Source organism: Sylvia atricapilla, chromosome 8 (genome assembly GCF_009819655.1).
Source record: "Sylvia atricapilla isolate bSylAtr1 chromosome 8, bSylAtr1.pri, whole genome shotgun sequence".
Taxonomy (NCBI): domain Eukaryota; kingdom Metazoa; phylum Chordata; class Aves; order Passeriformes; family Sylviidae; genus Sylvia; species Sylvia atricapilla.
Genome location: NC_089147.1, coordinates 12676866 through 12698141, shown reverse-complemented (window position 1 = coordinate 12698141; position 21276 = coordinate 12676866). Strand labels below are relative to the sequence as shown.

The 21276-nt window shown below is 38.7% G+C and overlaps 1 protein-coding gene across 2 annotated transcripts; it reads right to left on the bottom strand.

The window, feature by feature from the left end:
* Nucleotides 1-238: 238 nt before the first annotated feature.
* Nucleotides 239-20805, bottom strand: PCGF6 (polycomb group ring finger 6). Of its 2 annotated transcripts, XM_066323630.1 has the most exons (10): nt 20429-20805; nt 19394-19493; nt 17988-18084; nt 17346-17401; nt 16377-16436; nt 15669-15777; nt 13746-13773; nt 13038-13136; nt 7662-7748; nt 239-2481 (listed from the first exon to the last, which is right to left on the bottom strand). In XM_066323630.1, exons 1-10 carry the CDS (start codon nt 20777-20779, stop codon nt 2431-2433), a joined length of 1038 nt encoding a protein of 345 aa, XP_066179727.1. In that variant the 5' UTR covers nt 20780-20805; the 3' UTR covers nt 239-2430. The 2 variants fall into 2 exon arrangements, 1 of the variants encoding a protein (XP_066179727.1); XR_010744097.1 differs by lacking the exon at nt 13746-13773 and having other exon boundaries at nt 2447-2481.
* Between the last annotated feature and the right edge of the window lie 471 nt (nt 20806-21276).

Below are 21276 nucleotides of genomic sequence, written 5' to 3'. Positions count from 1 at the left end.
GCTATTTTTCACCAAAATCCTCATTAAAAGGAGGGTCCCAGAGATTTCACGTTGCTCCAGCTAACAAAACCACACTTAGCTCCAGTGGAGACTGGTATTGAGTTACCCTTCACCATTCAATCTCATAACTGAAATTTGTCATTCTAACAACCCCAGAGCACATTCAGCAGTTTCACTATCATCTGCTATAATTCTGAGACTGACATAGGAAACATGGCATGAAAACACAAGGGCTCAATTTTAAATTGGCTAAAATAAAGTTTATTTTACTGTTACAATATATAATCTTTTATCAACACAATTCACGAGGTGTTTACAAAATAGTCTCATTTTCTGCTGCATTTTAAACACTACTTTTATACAAACTTTAAAGGTAAAATAGGAGTTTGTAGCTAAAAAGGCCTTTTGTTACATTTTTTAGAAGCATCACGAGAATTACTTCAAACAAAACTTTTTTTTTTCTTATGGTACCACCTTCACAGAAAAAACAATGTTTATTGTAAAGACCTGAGGGAGGATTCATGAAAGCTTTCTTTAGACAAAGGATGCCAGTCCTCTTAGGCTGACAGTGAACAAATACATTTGAGCCCTTGCAGCCCCGGGGGTGCATTGGGAAGAGTGTGGCCAGCAGGTCAAGGGAAGTGATCCTACCCCTCTACTCAGCCCTGGTGAGGCCACATCTGGAGTGCTGTGTCCAGTCCTGGCATCCTCAGTACAAGAAAGACAAGGACCTCCTGGAGAGGGTCCAGCAGAGGCCACAGGGTCTTGCTCTGCTCCTTAGGGACGCCTAAATGTCCCTTGCTGCTCCTGGGAATGTCCCCTCCATGCCTGACTGGCTGCCAGGGTATCCAGGTCTGGATGGAGCTTGGGGCTGCTGCTCAGGTGTCCCCAAACTCCAGAACCCCTGTACAGCTCAATCAAACCCTAATTCCTGGATTTAGCTCAATTGCTGCTGCTGCCTCACCAGCTGACTGAAAGGAAGAAAGGAGGAGTGAAAGAAGGAAGAACTTCTTTACATTGAGGGTGGCAGAGCACTGAGCAGGCTGCCCAGGGAGGGTGTGGAGTCTCCCTCCCTGGAGACATTCCAAACCCACATGGACACATTCCTGTGTCACCTGCTCTGGGTGACCCTGCCTTGGCAGGGAGGTTGGACTGGACGATCTCCAGAGGCCCATCCAACCCTAACAATTCTATGGTTCTGTAACTTAGGTGCTCTGAAATGCCTTACAAAGGAATCTCCTCCTTTTCTCTGCACTGACTGTAGGAAAGGGAAGGAGCCTGGTGCCTAATGGAAGCTTTCATGAATCCCCACACAGTATGCAGCACAACCATAATACACAGAGCTCTCTGGTCCTTAATGCTGCACGAGACAACATGGAAATCTTCAACAGAAGAAAGTCTGAAGTGTTACAGTTGTCACAAAACCTAGTATTTTAACATGTTAAAATAAAGTCACCTAATGTCCTCTGTGATTCTGGTAGTAACAGGCAGGTATTACATTACTCAACCCTGGTCTCCACTACAATGCACTAAAACACATTAAAAGAAAGAGTGGAAAAAGTGACCATTTTCACAGCTGCTGGAGAGGTATGTGCTAAAGTGAATGGATTTATGCTCCTGACAGTCAAGTCAGTTGATGGATTTTAAATCAGGTTGACAGTGATTACTTTATATACAGCAAGCAGGTAGAAAGAGGTGCTACTTTTTTTTTTTTTTTTCCATGCATAGTTTAACCAGCTTACAGCCAGCTCATCTCTATTCAGACTAGAGATGATCCACCATTTGGTATAAGCCAAACTACCAGCAAAAATATTTCCAGTGCAAACAAAATTGTCTTTCTTCAAGAAAAACAACAGATTTAATGCTACTTCTTAAAAAATAATGCTTATGCTGCATCATTTTCTACCTATTTTGGTCTGCATTTCTGAAGTTTCCTTCCTCTCCCCAAATCACATCCAAAGACAGAAGATCACAGTATACTTTTTTTTAGGCAAATGACTGTCTCTTCTCCAAAACAAATTATACTGCTCATTGAAGATCATCCCTGAGAGCACTGTTCTAGCTAGACACTTAAGACAGCAAGAGAAATGTCAGAGCTTAGAGGAAAAAAAGGCTGCTCACTCTGTGAAATCTTGTGGTTTTAGAAAGTAAAAAATTAGCTACTTCGAGCATTTAATTTCCCTGAGCTGAGTGAAATTTGAAGACAGTAATTTGTAACATGAAGCATAGCAACATCTACAGCTGTACTTACAGAAGCTGCATTTTACAGTGGTAAAGTCAGACATTACATTACTAGCACACAGCAGTTAGTGGTGGTTTCTTTCACTTGCTTCCTGCCACAGGAAATGTGATGGCTTCTTTGGTGAGAAACAGCAGTTAAGAAGCTCCATTGACTTCAGATTCTTTTGCCTTCTGATATTCTGGACATCTTTAAGTTAGTGGAGAAACCACCAGGCCATAGTGCAGTACAAGTAGACCATCCTAGGGAGAAGAGAAGAGAAAGAAACTGTCTCATCATAGCACTTTCCCTTATCCACGAGGCACTTCTGTCACCACCTGGTGTCCCTTCCATATGGAGAATGCAAGTTTTGAAGTATCAAGGCAAGTAACTGTATTCCCCTCTCCCCTTTCAGATGGAAAAGGGTGTTAAAAATAAAGTAAAATCCGGTACTGCTTTTCTATTGAAGTTATAATGGCATCATCATCATCAAATAGGCTCTTCTTTACAAGTCATGCTGATTTCCACATGATATTGTGGAGCAGAAAAAGCTGTAATCCATTAAGTAATTCTAGAAGATGCTGCCAAAAGTTGTCGCACAGGAGTCCAGACTACCACTCTATACATTTATTAAGTAATAAATGCATTGGATTAAAAAACCTCTAAATTACAAACTATTGGTTATTAACTCATGTTTCTCCTCTTCAAAGACTGCTTGACATAAAAAAATCCTTTTCATCTGTGAAACAGGACACTTCTGACCCATTAGTCTTACTTATGTCACTTAATTCACAGGCAGCTGCTGAAAGGCCTAGCACTTAGTCTGCTTCCACCACAGACCCACTGGGAATCTGACATTGCATTACACCTATTTATATGGACAGACTTTAAATAAAGTATTCTTTTGAAGAGAGAACTACGTTAGTACCAACTGATGTTAGAATTTTTACTGTGTTTTGCTTCAGATGTTTTTATCTGTTAATATACAGGATGTAAGATAATGTATTAGTATCAACTCACTAGCTTTTCTTCATTTTCTCACCCTGTTAATAACTAAGAATCCATTGCTAACTCCTGAAAGGATACAGGAGGAGACAGGAGCTTTAACTCACTAGGTGATTAGCATAAATTGGGATAGCAGCACTGCAAAGCAGAACAAGTTCTAAGAGGTTACTCAGGAACCTCTTGGCACATGAAAATGTTGTTATAACTTCCCAAAAATACTTATTCCTTGTGCCCATTAGTTCCTTGGTCAAAACCAGTTTTTCCTCTATTTTCCAGTTTCTTGAAGGAAATAAATATTTATACAAGAAGAAAATGCTACAATGTATTCTTTGATTAATAATTTGGAAATGGTACATTTGGCAGTAGGACATTTAAAGGAAATAGCCCTGTTAAACTCAAGGTCAAACCCACTGCAATTCCTTCTCTACAAAGAGAAGCTGAGGGTTTACCCCAGTAGTGCCACTTCTAACTCAGTAATTATTCACTTGTAAAGTCTTGCACATTTCTGTCTATGTTCAGCTGCTTTCTCTAGATACTATTAAGAGGAAATCCAAACAGAGAATGAGCTCTCACTGCCCATTACAAATCTCAAGGCTAACTCAGACAGGCACAAAAGAAAAGCAAAACTCTCCAGTGTCCTTTGACACACATTTGTGACTCTGACCTAAAAAATTGTAAAGGATCCCACCTGTTACACCCAACTATAAACTTTAGAGCGGATCTGACAGGTGTATGAGAGCATACACCCCTTTTGATATTCTAAGAGCAGCAGAAACAAAAAGTGCCCCATTTTCCAAATTCAATAACCCCATAGGAAAGAGTAAAACACTTCCATAGGAAATGTGTGCTAGAAGGTCACAGTAATTAAATTAGAGCACAGCTCTTGCTGCCTAGCTCAGGAGACCAAAAAACCAGCACAATAACACTGGGTTACAAGAAGGTGAGAGCTACAAAGAGACCATTATATTCTGCCAAACCTCTGTGCCAAGGGCCAAGGACATCAAGGAAGCTACTCCTTTTAGCTTTTCCCATGTGTGAGCTCATTATATCCATCAGTGGTGCAGAACTCTGAGAAGGCCCACTTTTAGACAAGTGAAAATAACCACCAGCTCAGATTAGGTTGCATTTGTGCAGCAGAGGGGAGGAAGGTAATACAGGGAAGAAGTTATATTCCCATTTAGTTAATAACAAGCTTCCTTTCTCAGCTACTTGATCAAACTCTTAATTACAGGCAGGTCTCAATGGTAACAAAACTGAGCCTTTTAAAGTCTCTGTAAGTGTCTTTGGTAACTCCTTGCAGTAAAGTCCACAAGTTTTACACTGTTTAAAAAAAGAAAAAAAGCAAAGTTGTTTCTTATATAAATTCTGCCAGTGACTTTTTTATGGTTTTGCCCTAAACAGAATCTAGAAATCCTACTTTCAGTTAATTAGGAAGATTTAACCAACCACGCAATTTCAGAAACATCAAAATATCTTGACATCTACAAGATCAAAGATTTATTCCTGATTCTTTTCTCGTCTTCTATCAACTACTTAGAAATGAATATATTAATTGCTTACATTCAACCACTAAAATTTGTTGCCTGTTTACTCTGATAAAACAACCCAAACAGATTACTATGGGGTCAGTGTCAAGAATATTTATTTTATCATCAGATCCAACTTGGTCTTCCCACACTTGTTGGAAAGGCAGAAATGTATCCAGAAGAGCTAAAATCCTGCTAGCTTGCACCTCCAGGAGACTTTCATTTACTCAGGCTCTAAGGCATCACTATCCAGTGTTAGTTAGTAGGGGGAAAAAAAAAAGAAAAAAGAAAAAAAAAAAAGAAATACAATACCCAAAATCTTCACAAGCAAATCTTATAAACCATCCAGTGTAAGTAAAAGCCACTAAAACTCCCACAGTGATTATTGTTCAGAATAATAAATCACACATAACATATGTGATGCTGCACTGCAAATACTACCAAAGAACGCACATTAAAATTAATATATTTGCCAAAGAGAAACTTAACTGCATTTTTATAATCACTTTTCCCAACAAAAAGAATAACTGCTGACATGAATGAACTTGCAAGTGAAAATGCGACTCAGAATAGCAGCCATTTTTCTCCTCTAACAGTGGTTGTACTCATCTAAATAAAAGAGCCCAATGTTTGTTCCTTCAAATGACTTTCTGTTGCAGAAGTAGCTACTGAAGCTGTTTTATTTGCATGAAGCATCCACAATGAACCTCAGAAACCTGTAAATGACAACAGCAGTTTTGAACAGTGTCTCAGCATCCTGGTGGGAGCTGTTAGGGACATTCCAAGCTCCAAGACTGATTTGAAAAGGCTGGAAAGTTACAAAGGCACAAGACGCCCTTGGAGTTTAATATAAAATTCATCAAACGTTCCTCTGTACTTGTAGTTTCACTGGCCAGGCCAACTGTGCCCCTTACTGAATTTCAGATCCTGGTGAGAAACAAACAACCCTCACCGTTTTAGACTTGACTTATCCATTAGGGTTTTTTTCATGGTTAATTATATAAAAATTTTTCCAAGTTGTTTTTTTTTTTTTTTTTTTTTTTATTTTATTTTTTTTAATCCTAGAAATGCATCCTCTTGATTTCTAAAAAAATATTATAATGTTAGACTAAAGAACACGAAAATGTCACAATTATTTCAATATCAAAAAAGAAGCAACATTGCTAACTATTTGGCATCCTTAGAGATCTTCTAACAATATGAAGAGAAATTAAAGATGAACCTGGTCTCAAATTTCCTGTCAAAAGCTGTCACAGTACAGCTGGTCTACATGTAACAGAAAATGACTATGAAAGAGCAAGACTTCACAATAAGCCAGGATGTTTCTTTTCTGTTTGTTTGTCTAATAGAGAAGCCTTGAGAGAATTAACTGCTAGCATACTGATTTGGTAATAAATGTGATTTGAAACATCACTGGAGAACGCATCCCAAGACAACTGCTCTCTTTGTGGAGCTGCTGACTGGTACTTTATCACTAAACATCAATCAGGCAGACCCAGTTCTGACAAGAAATGAAACTGCTGCAGTATTCCTTGAAGTGCTCCCCCAAGAGCATTTCTCACACATGAAAAGCCTTCGTGCTAAGGTCAAGTCTAAAACCATACACGTGATTATACCCCTGGACTGAAAAATATATCATCCCTCTGCCATTTAGTGAAGCTTTTAGTAGAAGGCACTTCCATCACTATATGCTGATTGCTGAATTTACTTACAATGACTCAAAGTGTTAGAAACAAGTTTGTAACCAGTACCCACTTCCTCCCAGTTTCCATCCCCTGCTCCCCAAACTGGAATAGGTTACATTTTCATTTCGTCTTCATGCTATTATAAAACAGCTAAGACATCAGCTATGGCATTTATTCCCTTCAGCTGCAGAAACAGCACAAGCCTCACAGATTTTAATGTTTGCCAACATCAACATGAACCAAATACCTCTGCCCTGACTCTGGGACCCCTCCTAGTGATTCAAATCAGGTACAAATGATGCAAAGTCCAAGAGATCTCAAAACCAGCTTTTTACTTCCTGCCCCCAACATAGAAGCCTTCCTGTAGCATAAGAAAGCTCAACAAGAATTTTAAATGTAAATGTTTGTGCATGTGTGAGCTAATTTTGCTACTATTTTAGCCCTCCTGCTATTTGCTAAGATTGCTTTCCAAATAAAATACCAATCTAATCCTATTTCTTCCCATTCTATTAAATATTAACTTTTCAGACTTCCAAGGTCAGATTAAGATATAATTTACCATATATCACAATTTTACATCTCCATCTTACGATGCACTTGGCAGAGTACTTCATTGCTTTTGCAGTACTTCTAAAATGGTGTGATCCTTTAAAGACACTTTGAAAATATTCACAAAGAATTAAAAAGAAATGCATTATTATTTGCAAAGCCAGCAAGTTATCAAGAAATAGCTGGCCATACACTCATGCTGTGACCAGAGCCAATACAATATGCATCAAGCACATTTACTGCATTCATTACCCTCTATCTTAGGTTTGTGTTTTTATAAGGAAGTTTATTCTCCTGACCCAGTCACAAGGATTTGCCTTATTTAGGATTTGTCCTCTGATTTCCCACAGAGATGCAATTGCCAGAGGGGAAAAACAAGGAATATTAATTGAAAGAATGGCTGGTACATTTCATCACTGGTAAGATGGCAACTTGTTTTAGGGAAAAAAAAAACAACCCCAAAACAAAACCCAACACAAATCCTTCATATCCAGAACATCATGAGACCAAGAACATGGTATACAGTCAGCTCTACTTACAAGATAAAAATAATTTTGCATAAACTGGAGAGATTTTTCTAAGTCACTTCTTCAGACAAGCTGGTGCTACCTGAGGGCTTAAGAGAGGTCTTCTGTTTTGAAACAAAACCCCTGGAACAAAGCCCCAGCTGCCACATACCTGTACTGCACTCTCTCCTATGACCTGACGAATTTCCCTCAGTGTCTGGTAGTGCTCCAGCAGGTGATCACCACATATTATATCCACCTGTGGAAAAACACAAGCATGGTTAAGTCCAACTTGCCTTTGGAGTAGCAAAACAGTATCCAAGCCCTTTCGATTTTATTAGCAGAGTTCAGTGTTAAGGCCATCTTTACCTCTGTTGTCCAAATGTATTTAGCATTCACAGCACTACTGCACTGCCCTAATGCGTTTCATGGCCCTGACCTGGACTCACTGCTGATCAGAGAGCACAGTTTATTGTTTCACTCAGTTTGGTGTGTCCACTGAAACAAGGTATTTAGTAATAGTTGTGATGAATTTAATGGAAATTTAAATCATGCATTAAAATGATCACACAAACATCTGGCATCATTAATCAGTGGCAAAAGAGGGAAACTTGTTTGTGCCACTACAAAAAAAAAGAGCCATTGCCTCCCTCATTTTTTATCATAAGGGAGAATAAACATGACAATTCCACTTAATACTGTGGAAGATGTGCCTTAATAGAAAAGAGCATCTTGGTGCCATTGTCAGTAGTTACATCACACAGTCCTCCTTCAGCATGCACTCAGTCAGTATTCCTGGGGTGCAGCTGCAGGGCACACTCAGCAGTTCCATGCATTGTCCTCTACTGCAGCTGAACTCTGTTAGTGGTGCCTGCAATTCCATGGGAGGCACTTTTGTTTAGTAACTGCCCATAAAAACAATAATTTTGTGGAAAACAAACCTTTATCAGGTATTTTGAATTCCTTGCCTTGATCATCATGAAAAATAGGCTTCTTTATAAAGTCACCATGGATTTACTGTGCATAATGTAAATCCAGTCTCTAACATTCCAAATTAGAGCAGCTAACACAGCACTGTTTTCAGCTCTCAGCTGGAGCTTACATTTTCCTTATGAGCAATTTCCAGATAAGGAAATGAGCGTGCTTTCATTTGTAAGTTGACAAGACCTCAAAACGGAAGATAAGAGCATTGACAGTGAGCAGTTCCACAAGCTTTCTGCAAGGGAACTGCCTAAGCTCTGCCCCTGCAGCAGTCGGGGAGCACACTGCAATATCATGACGTATTGCCTTGAGCAGCCACTTCCCACCACAGGATGCACTCTGCTGCAGCTATTCCACTCCCCAGATTAACCTTCTGCATGCTGACCCACTGCCTCTCTCTTGTCCTTCATGGAAAGACTAAGTAGGATTTATACTGGCAGACCACACTGTTCTGAGACTTGGGAATGCAGGAATTCTACTCCTCAGAGGTTCAAAAAGGACTAATTTACACCGCCTGTATTGCATGAGAATGATGCAGAATACTCTATGTATACTCTGTAATATTCATGTTTGATTCCTAATGTGCAGAAGATGTAAACTGCTTAGCAGTATCTCTGCTTTTAGCTCACAGGAGGAAGCCAGGAAGTAAAAATTTGTGTGGACATAACAGTAAATACTGATAAGCTATTAATCCCTATATACTCATATATTTAACATCAACATCTGATGTATTTAACAGAGTACTTGAAAAATATACTTATTTTCCTTTTGGAAAACTATCTGCAGTTCTTTCTGCTATCTCCCATACATTCTTAATCTCTACAGTTATTACTGCAGGAAGACAAACATGACTGCTTTGCTTTCCAGAGACATGAGTTTAATTACTTTTGCTTTATAAGCTTACTTCTACAATTTTTATAGCATAAGATACTGAAAATTCAATCTCGCTCCCAATGAAACATAACACATAAATGTTTTATATATTCTACAGAAATAGAGAATCTAATCTGTTTGACCAATACAGGATGCAAACAGACAGTCACAGCTGCTGACAATCTCTCAAAACAGAATTAGAATGCTTGTTTGAAAGTACACTGTTGTACCTGCTGCTCCAGTTTCAAATGGCAGTCAGTTCTCTAAATACCAAATGTTTCATCTCCTAATTCTAGCAGCAAAGCCTGAAATTCTGCCTGCTAATTGTTAAGATAGCATTCATTCTATAAGGACAAGAGAATAAAACATACAATGAAAAAAAAAATCTCAGATCAGTGCAAAAATAAGTTGTGAAATGTGTCTCAGAGGAATCCTTGCGTCATACAGGAATGAATACGTTCCATTACAAAAGAGGTACCAGCACCACAAGTGCTATGAATTTACTAAAATTTCAAATGACTGGTAAAATTGAAGCCAACTAGTACTGATTGCCTGAGACAGCAGTAACTGTAGCTTGACATTTTGTTGAAAGGAAGCATGAAGGTGGATCTGCTGAATACTCAGTCACTTCTGTTAAAATTCTTATTAAAATTAAGTAGGTTTTCCATTATGCCATTTCCTTTCTTTTGGTGGCATGTCTGCTATTAGAGCTACTTCTCTAAAAGGCACCATAACAGACAATTATAAATTCATGCTCACTAAGTAAGACAGAGATAAAAATAGAAAAAGTTCATGCAAGGGACACATCACATAAGACTCATCCCAAGGGAGAATTTGGCCTAGAAAGCAGTAGGCTTCAATCAATATTTTCCAAACCAAGTCATACTACCCAGGGAAGAACAAGGAAAACATAAAGTTTTAGAGACTGAATGAGTATTTGGGCTAGTTACTCAAAAACCAGTCAGAATTTCCCATTTCCTCTAGCTGCTGTTTACTTTCCAGAGGCCCTGGATGCTTTTACTCAAGGATCTAAGTTTGGCATAAATTGCATCAACAACTACACTGTGTATGAACACAGAGTCCTTTCTCCCAGTCTCCCCCAAGACTGCAGTTCACACACTTTTAGGAATGCACATCTGGTTACAGAAGACTTCTGTTCCATCAGCTACATTACTAAATTCCAAGCAGTTGAGCTGCAAGTCTTTCAGCTGTTTCACTCATCCTTACAGAAGAAATAGCAGGAAGGAATACTGCTGCTGCAGGAGGGGCTCAAAGGAAATTACACTCTAAAGAAAACTTCTGATGTCAAAGACAAGAATCTACTGGGTTCCAAACACCACAAACTGTATTTAGCCCCTATCAGATGTTACCTACTTAGTTATTACTGGCAATTCCAGTTTCTAAGAACTTATTTTCACTCTCTCCTAAAATATTCCAGCAAGAATATTCAAGAGACCTTGTAATTAGAAGTATACATAAACACATGCAGAAAGTTAATCGTTGCCCAAAGCACAAAGTTCAAAACAAAGCATCAGAAAGAGTAAACTACAGTCTGCCAGCTCAAGTGGGAGATAAAAATAAACGAAGCCGTAACCTTCAGCTAAAATAGGGAATTTAATCATGATACATTTGCAAATGCAAATACAGAAGTCTTAAAGTAATTTGAAGCCTCAGAGCAGAAAAAAAAGAACAAAAGCAGTATCTTCAAAACTGCTTTTTAGACTTTTATATATACTGCCACACACTAGCCAGATGGCTTATTTCACATTTTCATTAACCTAAATCCATTGCACTTGTGCAGGTCAACGAAGAAGGGCAAGTATTAGCTCATATTCCACATGAAAAGATTAAGTCAGAGATGTCCAAGCAGAGCCAGGAATTCAGGAGTGTGGATAACATACCTTCTATCACATGGTCACCAAATCAGCTCTAAAAGGGAATGACAAACATTCTCAAATAGTATTTCTGCAGACCGTCAAACTATGCTGATACTCAGTAGGAACTGACTGCACTCACAAAACTGCCACACGTAGTGTCCTTACAAGAAGATTCAACAATGAAACCAAAAATGCAATTGATATGCTGAGATAAAGGAGGAAACACTCTGAATTCCCAAATTTTTCAAAAATGAGCCTGGATATCTTCAAGACAACAATCATGACTTGGGGCATAAAAATCAGCTACAGGTTTCTAATGACCAAAAAAACTTGCTGAGAAAAAAAGTAGAAGCACATCATTAAAGATGAGAAAAAAAGGCAGCCAAGGCATCTGTCTGTAGAAGAAAGAAGATTTATTATTTCCTCCAAACAGGCAGGGCTTGCGCAGGAGAGGCCAAGGATTAGAACCAGCCAATGATTGTGCCTTACACCACAATGGCAAACCAGATACTCACAGAGATAGGAGTGACTGGCTCAGCATCAAGCAACATCTTTAGAAAGGAAGTCTATGAAATCATGAGCTTTTGAGCTGTAGCAACATTTACCCACTAACGGGGGATTGTACCTATCTGGCAAAGTCCAAGTTGAAAGTAACCAATGAGGGAAAAAGTTCTCTTAACAGATGATCTCAAGATTTTACAATCTGAAAGACACCCAGCACACAGGCAGAGGCTGATTTTGAAAGATGGACACCTGCAGTTTCCAAGACTGCAGTGTTCCCGAAAATTGAGACTCTGATGTGCTATTTAAGAAAATCCAAGCAAACAAAACAATTCCTTCCCCTCAAATAAACAACTAAATAACACAAGAAGTATCTCCAGCCTCATTTTGAGGACACTTATTTGTTTAGAATATCAAGTCACCACAATGTAAAAGCTACAGACTCTCACTGAGAGGAAACCAGCAAACAAAAATATATTAATTCCTCTGCAGGATGAATAATTTATATCTGATTGGCTTTGTCACCACTGGAAAGGTAAGCAGCATGCATACTCATTACTGAAGCACACAGTCATGCTTTATTATGCCACAGCTATTGTTGTATGAAAACAGCCCTAACTCCAAACCCAGCATGAAACTTCTACCATTTGCCTATTCACATCAGCATCAGTTTGATCTTCCAGGAATTGAAAGCTTTAAGAATTATTTACACATTACAGAACTCTTGCACTTGTCCAACTGAATGGCTGCTGAAATACACTGCAAAGAAGAATTGGAAGCTGGTTTTGACATGTAGTTCCTCTCAAAATGGTTGAGAAATATGAAGCTAAATCCTTTTGTACCATATTCTGCTCCTTTGAATTCTTACTTGGAGGAGAGTGTTTGTATTTGCATTCATACCTTTCATTTCAACACATCCATCCATAGTGTAATTCCTTCTTAGCCTTTGTTTGCCTTCAGTTAAATTTTATTATTATTCAGCTTGCACCTGTCTCTGCCTTTGCATGCTCCCACTTTCCCACTTTCCTGTCTAGTTTTACCTTTGAAACAGCAGAATCCCTTGGCTTGGAATTTCACTGGCTGCAATTTTACATGGCACTTTAGAAATTCTGTCCAATTAGTATAGTACTATGAAAATCTGAACAGTCTGACTGTTGCAAATAATTTAGAAGAGCTGTTCCTTGCAGATCACAACACTGCAAACAATTATTTTTTTAATACTTTCTGTATAAAAAACTCTAACATTACTTCTAGAATCAAGTGAACAATGGAAATGTCTGTCCAATGCACAGTAACTGCTACAGCAAGTGATGTACCTGACAAGCAGGGTCTAGATCCATTTTTCTTCTGAGGAATTTCTCCACATGTCCAATCGTTGCCTCCCCAGAAACACGCACAAACTTCTTTTCCAAAGGCTGCACAGAATAAATAAAGATTTTAAGTTAAAATTAAGTTAAAGGTTTTGGCACTAATCCCTCATGAACTCCAAACTCAAGCAACATACAATAAGCAGCCCAGTAACACAGAAACAGCTTACATTCTTGAACCCTTCTCTCATCTACCTGCAGATTAGCTCACAGGGAACAGACTAAATATGTATTAAGACTACACTTGCTGTTTAAACATTTAAAAATAATAAGCAAGTGATTATTTTTAAAATGTTTTAAACAGCCCTATGTTCTGTGTGGCCCCAAAGCCCCAGGATAAACAAGGCAGAAAGAAGGGTAAATATGAGACAAAAAAGGTAGGAGGTGATACTGAAGACGAAAAAAGATGATGAAAAAACCACTGTGACATATGAAGATAAAAAGAAGAAAAAAATGCTGGGTAGGTGTGATGTTATGCAACAATAGGTTTGAAATACACTGTAATACAATATTGGTAATTATTAATCTGATGAAAGCTCCAGCTGCACTCAGTATTCTTTACTCAGATGGTAAAGAAAACCAAACTAAATTAAATATGCTCAGGTTATATTTATTTCTGAAGTAAGCTGTAAGACAAAAATTTAATCACATTTGTACCTTAAAATTCCCTGTGCCTTCATTAGCTCTGAAAAAACAAAAGAGTAAATAGTCAACATTGCTAAGATTATTAATACCCTCAAGCTCTTTATTGTAACAGTGACACTGGTTTATGAATCTTGCATATCCAACTTATTTTCCTAACTCAGGCTCCTCCTTTCATTAAATTGCTATATATAAAATAATACTGGACTGAAGTTATATATCTTTTTCTCCTACCCTTTATTTTTTCTGCTCTATTTTTCTTGTGAATTCAGTTAGTTATGATATTAAGGTTTTTCTACATAAAATGTGAATAAAAACCAACACAATTTTTGAACACAACATAACCCTAATTTTCATAGGAGTAGGTTGCAATATTGATGCTGCTTAAACATCCATACTTTACAATCCTTGATATTTGCAACCTTAACAGACAGTACCTAAGAAGTTACTGACAGAACACTCCTAACTACCTAATGGGCTCTCTGGGATGCTATCTAGGAACTCAGGAAAGCAGCATGTGTTTCTCTGCAATGTGAAATACATTCAAGGGTGGCAAATAACTGAATTTCCAGCTGGCTTCAGCCAAGGTTCACTTATTTGCACAGCCTGAGCATATAATCTACCATTGATCACCTATACTCCACATCTCCTTCTTGTAGTGCAATGTGTAAATTTCTCAATTAATGCCAATACAAGACATTCCATTATTCTCATATTGCATTAGCAAGTTTGTACATATAAGAGAGAAAACAGCACAGTATTTTCAGTGCACTGGAGATGGCAAAAAAATCAAACATTGCTATAAATCAGCTGAGCATTTGCTATAGCAAACAAATGTAACACTTGTGCAGACCACACATGACCATGGCACTTTGAGTTACTGTGATTGAGTATCTCCACCTCTAAATATGTACTAGGTATCAGATAAAGTTAAGTAAATCTGTCGTGAACTAAGAAACAAACACAAATAATCTCTTCCACTACAGTTGTCATTTTCTTTGGTACAGTTCCACAGCCATGGTGACCACATTATAAACTGTAGAGACACAATGTATACAGTCAGATGTTCAAAGTAACAATTTCTTCTGGCTGGCTCAATCTATTCCAAGTTTTCTTTATCCAAAATGCTTTATTAATCTCCCATTGCCACAATAATCTCTTTGATTTTGACATATAAATTATCTAAGGTTTAAAAAGTCACTGGAATAAAATACAAAGTAGATGGTGTTAAGCCATCAACTTTTTTTGTTAGAAACATTCTGTTTCCCTTCATATAAATAACAAAACCACAGTGGAAAATTCCACGTGGTATAGATGGTATTTGCACAGCATTACCTGCTTTGCTGCCAATGCTGGACATTTAAAATAAAACTACCAAAAAATGAAATACAATAGATTCAAAAGTCATCTTGTTTCTAAGGCAGTTACAAGTTTACTAGGTTTGAGGTCTAAATGGACTTCTGCAAGTCAGGCATGAAGAAAATGAACAGCGAAATTAAGGCAGGAACGTGAATTCATTATGCTAAAAACTTTCTATTATTCGAAAGCCGCTGAGCGCTTCCTCCGAGCACATCCAACATTAACGGTGCTGCCACCTACAGGGATCAGGGACTGCAACAGACACTGATGTCTCTGCTCACTTTACTGAGACTGCACGACTTTGTTAAAAATAAAATACATCTAATCTTTTGGAACTATACTTCCTAGGAAGCTACTTTTATAGGAAAATACATCTTAAAATTTAATTATCTGCGTCATCTACCTGTGCATAGCTGGCTGTAAGTCACTACTGCACTGTAAGTTAAAGCTAGCTCCCCACTACTATTTCATATGGAAGAACTGCACATTTAATGAAAACCAAGAGTCAGTTAATGGCCCACCACATGCTAGCAGCACCCTCATGTCAGTCAGTTTCTCTGACACTTGCCCACAGCTCACCCAATAAACTCCAGAAGAATGGAAATGTCAAGTTCTGGTGGGATCCGGAACACTGAGCCCAGAACTTTCCGAGGTCTTCCTCTGCTCGGTGGAACTGGCTGTGGGACAGCTAAAATATTCAAGTAGCCAAAATGCAAAGATAACTTGAAATAAAAGCAGCATAAGATACTAGCATGCACTGAGCAAAACAGAACAGCTCACCAGGTAAAAAAGCCCATGCAATTCATCCTCTTTTTTTATTACTAAATCAGCTCTTCCTACATTCTATGCTGTGTATCTGAATCAGAAATTTAATAGCTTTCAGCACAGCACTCTCCAAACAGTTTTATTTGATAGGAAGACACAAAATAATTAAAATAATCACTCACTGTTTAGCAGACTTTGAAGCTCTCATTTTTACTCTGTAATGTGTATTCCTTATTAACAGCCAGAGCATAACATTATTGCATATTTTATATATATTTCTTGGTGGTAAGCAAAATACATAGTTCAGAATAATTCAGCCACAATCAGGGTTTAAGTGATGCCAATTTATCTATTTTTGTAATCTGAGATCTGTGACAAGTTATAATTTCCAGATAACTAAGAGTCTCATATTTCCAGTAGTACTTCCATCTTCAGTTGTGAACTCATATTTTAAAGAAAACCCTTAAGAATAAATTATATGCTATTTCCATAACAGTGTTTCTCAAAGTGATTAAAGCTCACCTGGTTTGGGCACTTCTAATCCTCTTTCTTTATAAAAGTCATGCATTTGTTTTTTCTCTCCTGAAAAAAATCCACACAATACAGATTGAAATGTTCCAGACGCTGAGAAAATCAATTCTCATTGACCAATTTTCAATGGTTAGAGCAGTAAAAACTTTCCAAGCTATTACAGACCTTCACCATCACTAGTATTTCATGTGGTTGAGATACTTAAGAAACCCAGACTAAGATTTTGTTAGTAAAAACTGGGAGGAAATTAGAGAAACTGGCCATAAATAATACTGAAATGGCTGCAAGAACTAGTATCCTTCTGGCTGTTATGTCTCATCACATGACATGGTATTTTACAAGATGTTCACACAGAGCACAGTACGTTTATACTATAGTTATATACACACAAATATTTGTACATATACATATATTTTTTACATATATATTCATGGTATACAAAGCAATACCATCTATAGTCCATACATATCCACTAGATTGTATATTTCACTCAGCCCACCCCGAGGGACTGTGCAGGATCACTGGCTCCCAAAGTTGAAGATAAATGAGATGAGACAGTAAACACATCTAAAATCAGACAAGTAAACATGGCAGTGAGGAAAAAATAGAAGCATTTGAAAGAATCAGTCTTGGAATTTTTTTCTACTGAGCCAAGAGAACTTTTGACACAGAATTATATGATACAGTTCTCCTAAAGTAAGAGGAAGGGCTGTGAAATACTATCTGCATGTTTATCTGGATACAGTGACAGCTGTGTTTCATGACACAAGGTACACACCACTACCACAATAGCATTTAACAGCCAGGAAGATGCCAGTTGTCACAGTTAATTCATTACAACTTATAAGCAAACATCACAAATTTATTTTAAAGAGTCCAGAGTAGGAAAAGGCTTTGGAATACTCTGTTTTCTGTTCTTTTCAATCTCTGGATAGTAAAATAACAAAGAAAGAGACTTACTTTCCTCCAGATTGACAACTAATTTATAGACTATATCTTGCAGCTGTCGGTCCAGTCTATGAAATGGGAAAAAAGGAAAAAAAAAAAAAAAAGAAAAGAAGAGTCTTTGGTGCAAGACAAAATGGTTTCACTAAATTGTAACAAAGGTGCCAAATACAACATTGAAATGGGATGTACAAGGAGTGACAGAGCAGCAACTTCACATCTCTCTAAATACTCATCCTGACAGAAGAGCTCCAACAGAAGCCATGGAAAGTTTAAAGCACCACCCTTCATGAACAGCTCAAGAAACTAAAACTCAATTTTTTGAGTTAAAAAATGTACAATGACAAAAAGTCTTCATCTTGAAAGGAAATCAAAGCAAATAGTTAAGTGTTTGTATCACCTGTAACACTGAGCAAATGAATAAAAATTTGTTACCCAGGGCAGGGGTAAACAAACCCTGGAAATGGATACAAACTAGATAAAACAATGAAGAGAGTCTTTTTATCTTAATTATTGTGGTGAAACTCATACTAGTGAAGAACACAATGTATTTCTTGTAACCATTTCTTTGTTTCTAACAGGAAAGCACTGCAAGTCTGTAAAACAAAACACTGAAAAGCAAGTAGCAAATCTATAAAAATGGGACAAATTTATTACCTGATATTATAGAGGGGCTGTGTCTGATGCACAACAATATTGCACTTTGGACATCTGTTGCTATAGTAGAAGTGCCTCACAATGCAGCTTTTACAAACTGTAAAGAAAAGAAACCCCATAGGAATCACATGTCCATTACACAGTGCCATCTGTTCGGGGGTAAATACAAAAGGGGTAAACACACCCAGACTTCCCATACAACATTTGTCAGAGACAAAGCGAAGTCACTGAACACTCTTAATCCAATGGATGCATGGGTGGAAGTTTAATGTGTATGCAGAATGTGAGTAGAGCTAAGGCAGAATATTGATTGCTGAAAAGCACCCTACAAACACTTTCAGTAGAAACAAGGTGAGTACTCATAACTCTCCCATTTTCATTGTGTTTTACAAGTCCTTTAAAATTTTTAAAGGAATGCTACTCAGTGTAAATACCTAGAATAAATAACCTACTATCAAGTCAGCTCCCCATCAGCCTGAACAGAGGGAACTTTTCCATAATATTTACCAGGAAAGTTCTAAGACATCACTACAGTTGCATTTGCAACATTGTGCTGTCCTTACTAACAGTTGTTTCTCTTTGTAAATTGCAAACTGTGCTGAATACTTCCTGCCATAGAACAAATTAGTGAGTAGTGCTCCAAAAAAAGGAGGGAAAAAAAAAAAAGAGAGAGAAAGTTTTCCCTCTATGCAGTGTGAACATTTGGGAGATCTAGTAAACCAGGATTCTTGGATTTAGGTATGAACATGGGTGTGGCTGAAAGAGTCAGCTTCACAGAAGGTGTTTTATTAGTTTGGAGAGAAAACAGTTCTGTTAGCACTGGGAAAATTGTTGGCACTAGGATCGAGGGAGGAAAATAACAAGACAATCACATTGAAATCAGTTATTTATTACCCACCTATTTCCATTCATCAGATTATGGACAGCCTGTCCCATGGGCAGACACTGTTTGTGTATCTGAACAGTTACTCCCACACAGGCGCTTATGGGGTTTTGTGAATTCACAAGCTCACATCAACAACAGCTTAGGAAACTTTCCAGTCCATTAAAAGCAGAGCCACTCAACTTTCTTTTCTCAGTTATACACTCAAATTTCCAGAGCCTACTTAAAAAAAAACAACAACTAAAAAAATGTATGTAGTAGCTCTGCTTTTGTTTTACTTGGGCTTTATCTTTTCCTCCACCTTTTTACTTCTTAATATGGAAAGCTGACTTCATGACTGATTGGTTTAATAATTTTCTGATGCTTAAAATACCCACAAATACATCCTGCTTAAGGAACAGAATAAAAGCAACACACGTTCACTTTTAAGAATGTATTTTTCTGAAGTCAGAACATTTCAACAGCTGAATTGGTTTGAATTGGCAACTAAACCCTTAGACAGACAATACTGACAGATACTTACAGGTGTGCAGACATTCTGTAATAGTTGTAGCATCGATAAAGTAACCTTTGCAGATGGAACACAGGATGTAGGGGGTCAGCTCTGCGAGGTTTATCATACGCTGCAAACAAAAATTGGTAAGAGTTTGAATACACAGGCTAAGCCATGAAATTGCCTGACTGCAGCTTCCAAAATACCATAGCCTTTAAACTATGGGAACAAATGGGATCAATAAGTTACAGGAAGGAGTTTTCCTAACAGATCAGTTGCTTCTCATATACAGCTCTTTTCTAAAGACTTTTACCTAGTCTTCTAAATTGAGCTTTTTGACAACAGTAATCCAATTTGTTTCATGAATCATACCTAAAAAGAAAACTTTAAACAATCATTTTGGGAAAAGTTCTCTTTGATAAACTCTTTTAACAAAATATCACATAGCCAGCAAGCTTGAAGTGAATAGGATGGCAAACATCATTATTTAAAAACGCTAAGCAATGCTCAGTTGGAGTCCCAAAGCAAGATACAGAGAGAGCTTGTATGACATGAGACAGTCATTTCTTGTTTGAGCACACAGTTATGGATTATACAAATACACATAGAAGCAAAGGCTGAAATTTCACTGCTTTGAATCCTGGTCATGGAGAACATTTACGAGGAACGCACACAAGTAGTTCCACAACAGCTTTCCTGGCTGAATAATATTATTAAAAAAAAAACGAATTTCTTCAACAGCGATGATCTGAGATGTGTGCGAGACACATTAGATTCTTACGCTTCCCCTCGTGCCAAAGCCCGACGAAAGGGCTTTCTCCCCTTCCCTCAACACCACCATTCATTTGGCCCACGTGCCCCCGTCTACCGCCCTCACAGCAACGCCGAGAGTTTGCAAGGGCTCCACTTAAATGAGATAGATGAACTGAACCGGCGTAAGAATAAAATAAATAAAAATAAACAAGAATAATAAAATCGTAAAAATAATAAAAAGCCCATTACCACACGCGGGGCACGCCGGGAGCGGGGCCTGGCGTGCCCCGGGCACCCTCCCATCCCCTTTACCTCCCGGTCGTCGTCCGAGTCGAGCTCCCCGTCATCTGTTCCGAACCGAGCCCTGGTGTCGCTCTCCATCTCCTCCTCCTCCACCTCTTCTTCCTCGTCGTCTTCATCGTCGTCGTCCTCATCGCCGCTGGACTCCGAGCGACCCCGTTCGAACTCGAAGGGGAGGGAGCGCGACCCCGAGCAGCTGGGGGCCCCCTCCATGTCCCGGTCCTCATCGGCTGGGCCCAGGCTCTGTCCCGCGCCCGCTCCATCCCCGCCCGACAGCGCCGGGACCCCGGATCCGGTGTCTCCCTCCATGTCCACGGTCCGGGGCTGGCAGGGATCGGGATCGGTCCACGGCCCGGGGCGCATGCGTGGGAACGCCGCGGGGCACGCTGGGAAATGTAGTGCTAAAGACCGCACGGCTGCGCTACCGCCCGTGCGCTTAGCTACAACCGGTTTGTAGTTTATAACCCCACGGCGCGCCTTTTTGGTGTGGTGTTGGGTTTTTTTGGTGTGTGTTTGTTTGTTTGTTGTTGTTGTTTTCTCCAAGCGACTCAATGAATGCTTAATTTGTCCCGAAAGACTCTCAATCACACAACACCAGTTTCATTCAAAATAAGGTTTTAATTCTGTAACATAATTAAATTGTTTGGGTTGCAATGGACCTTAGATATCACCTAGTTCCAACCGCCTGCAATGGGCAGGGATAGCTTCCACTAGAACAGGTTGCTGAAGGTCCTATCCAACCTGTCCCAGAACACTTACAGGGCTGGGGCATCCACAGCTTCTCTGGGGAACCCGTGCCAGTGCCTCACCACTCTCACAGCAAAGAATTTCTTCCTAACATCTGATGTAAACCCGCTTTC